This window comes from Gavialis gangeticus, unplaced genomic scaffold (genome assembly GCF_001723915.1).
Source record: "Gavialis gangeticus isolate Ggan-Ray unplaced genomic scaffold, GavGan_comp1, whole genome shotgun sequence".
NCBI lineage: Eukaryota > Metazoa > Chordata > Crocodylia > Gavialidae > Gavialis > Gavialis gangeticus.
The window spans coordinates 163,295,128-163,298,254 of record NW_017728992.1 but is presented as its reverse complement, the minus strand read 5'-3'; the positions used below and the strand labels follow the sequence as shown (position 1 = coordinate 163,298,254).

Here is a 3,127-nt window from a genome sequence, read left to right as displayed (position 1 = left end):
TGTTGCTTACCTGTGTATATGTTCTGCTCGTCGGCCTAGACTGGGCTGTACTTGTGGGTGTTGCTTGGTTTGGCAGTCTGATGTTTCCTCCGCCCCTGTCTTCCCCTTCCTCCAACAAGCCTAGTTTAAAGCCTGCCGGAGGAGATCTGCCAACCTAGAAGAAAATACATGCTTACATTTGCAGACACTGAAAATTGTAAGCTGTTTTTCCAGTGTTATGTGTGGAAATGCTGCAGCTTCCTCAGATGGAATATGCAATATGAATGCAAAGTTCTTTCTTAATCTGAGTGAACTGCATCTTGCCTTGCCCCTGTTAGGCAGTAAAATATTTCCCCCCTTCTACCAGAACTTGAAATGCAGAAGCCAATGACCTCTAAGAAATCCAGAACTGAATCTTGTCCGTATCACAGACCATCTCTCCTCTCGGGAGGAGCAAGTAGTATAGGCCTGATGTCCTGCCTGCTTTGGGTGATTGAAACTGTAGTGAGAATTTAATTAGGATATCCTATCCAGTTAATGCCTGGAAGTAGCAACATGTCTGTGCTTGTGTACTGTATTACTCCTCAGTGGTGGTTGCTGTACTAGGAAGTGTCATCTGAACGTACAATAAGAAAATACTTCTAGGTGAGATGTTGCTCTGACAAGGTGTTGCTTTAAATAGGCATTGACTGTGTTTCCTGTTACCTTGTATAGTGTGTATGTGGCTGCATTGCAAGCGTGGGTTAATGGGGATGATTAGTGTGATTTGCTGTCTGCATGTTTTTGTTGCAACAAACAGCACATCTGGACTGTGTCTAACTACAAGTATGTTGTATTCAACAGGGGAGAGAGTGGTTGCCTTTGCTGCAGTGGAAGGAATCTTCTTCTCAGGATCTTTTGCTGCCATATTTTGGCTGAAGAAGAGAGGCCTGATGCCTGGACTGACTTTCTCCAATGAGCTCATTAGCAGAGATGAGGTAATACATAGAGCATTACACATGTTCTGAGCTTGTTAAGTGTCATAATGTGGCACCAGAAAGTGAATTGCCAGGCCGGAGGGGAGCGGCAGAATTTTACCTGTATGGTGTCCCCTTTTCGTGCTGAGCTATTGCCCTCGTATGCCTCAAGTCCTACCAGTAACAATCAGGCAGAGGCCCACCTCTGACTGCAGGGATGGAAGGAAGCTGGGGAGCACAGTGGCAAGTGCCAAAGAGAAAGAGGAGAGGAAGGGGAGAAATCATTTAAGCAGGTGAGGGGAGCACATGGCCATGAGGGAAAGGGAATCCAGCAGTGAAGTGGAATGAGTTACTAACTATGGCAAAGCTCTTTTGATGCTGTCAAGGTTGGAGGGGCAGGGAGAAAGCACAGGTCTTATTTCTGTATTATTTCTGTGATGCTCAGCCTGTACATCACAGTGGCTCTGGAGCTGGTCTGCATCCTGGTTAGAGGAGAGGTGGTGGTTCCCCTGCCTCTCCCAACTCTGTCACACATCTATAGCATCCCCTCCACACTTTTAGCCTCTTTGTAGGGTTTTAGTCATATCTTTCATGTGTAGTGTGGTGACAGCACAGGAGAGGCATGTCCTCTGCACAGATGGGCATCCTTCCTTCTACCATAGGCCTAGGAAGCATGGTAATCCTGGAGTCCAGTTGGATATAAAGATATTAAGCTGCGGAAGGAGTGAGATCCTGTGTAGAAGAAAGCCCTTTCCAAACTATATTTAAAAGAAGAGTTCAGAGGTGGGAAACAGATTGAAGTTATTTAGCACTAGATCAGTGGTCACCGACCTCCACAATCTATCAGTGGTTGATTGGGGAGCCTCTAACAATTGATCTCAGTCTGGGGTGGCTAGTCCCCCCAGACTGAGATCAACTGTCAGGCTCCGTGATCAGGAGCAGCATGACGTGGGGAGTGGTCAGGACGCAGTCCAGAAGTGGTTGGATGTACAGGCGGCAGGTTGCACGTGGCTTTGCTGAGCCACACCCCATGCTGCTGTGGGACGATCCCCCTCCACACCCCCTGCCACCAAATGAGTGGGGCCCTGGCTGGGGAAAAGTCAGAGCCTGGGTGGCTCATCTAGGTGCATGAGGGGCGGCTCCTGCCACTGCATGCACCCCGATGGAGGCCCAGGGGGCACATGCTCTCCCCAGTCTGTACATGGGGCCAGGCAGCTGCTGCTGTGCTTTGGGCTTTGCGCCTCGAGCTGCAGCAGGGCTTGGGACACAAAGCCTAATGCACAGTGGCAGCTGCTTGGCTCCACGTACAGATTGTGGGGGAGCATGTGCCCCCCAGGCCTCCATTGGGGCTCAGGGTGCAAAGCCCAATGCACAGCAGTAGCCACCTGGCCCCATGCACAGACTGGAGGGAGCATGTGCCCCCAAGCCTCCATTGGGGTGTGTCCAGTGGTGGGAGCTCTGACCCTTGCCCAGCCTGGGCTGGGCCTCCCTCACCTCTGCCCCACCCCCTACCTCACTGTGGGGGCCTCGATGTGGCCCTCCCCCCACACCAGACTGACTTGCTGGGCGGGGTTGGGGGAGGGAGCACAGTAGATTCTGGTTTGCCCTTTACTTCAAAAAGTGATCTTCACCTTAAAACAAGTTGCTCGCAACTCGGTCCCATGCCCCACCCCACCCTGGCTGGGCAGCACCTACTCCAGCCCTGTTCCCTCCCTCACCATGGGGTCCACAATCTGCCCCCTGCTTCCCTTCCCTGCAACAGACTTACCAGCCAGCCACTGCTCTCCAAGCTGCTGGGCTGCACTCTTGGCTCTCTGCATGCTGAAGTACATAATACAAATGGCTGGCCAGTGCAGAACAGGCGCAGTTGGTGGTGGCTGGGAGGTGCCACAGGGTGCACGGGCTCAGGCTGTTGTGGGGCAGGGGCAGGTGCTGACTGGCTCAAGGGGGTGCATGCACAGGCCCCCATACCCTGAAACCCTCCCCTACACACAATCACACACCCCACAAACACTGCATCCACACACCCTCTGCCAGACCCGCCCACAAATTGCACACTCCCCCACACACACCCATTCACCTCTGGGGGGAGCCCTGCTCACTGCTGTGCGCATGCACACACAGCCACACACCTCCCCAGCCACCTTCCCTCTCCCCACATCCCACAGCCCCCTAGAAACCCCATACCTGTC

The 3,127-nt window shown here is 52.7% G+C and overlaps 1 protein-coding gene across 1 annotated transcript in view; it reads left to right on the top strand.

Moving 5' to 3' along the window:
• Window positions 1–3,127, top strand: part of RRM2B (ribonucleotide reductase regulatory TP53 inducible subunit M2B) — a 34,289-nt gene that overhangs the window by 15,950 nt on the left and 15,212 nt on the right. The window contains exon 5 of the mRNA XM_019519395.1: window positions 823–956. Within this exon, the coding sequence (XP_019374940.1) occupies window positions 823–956 (134 nt within the window). The remainder of the gene's footprint in view (window positions 1–822; window positions 957–3,127) is intronic.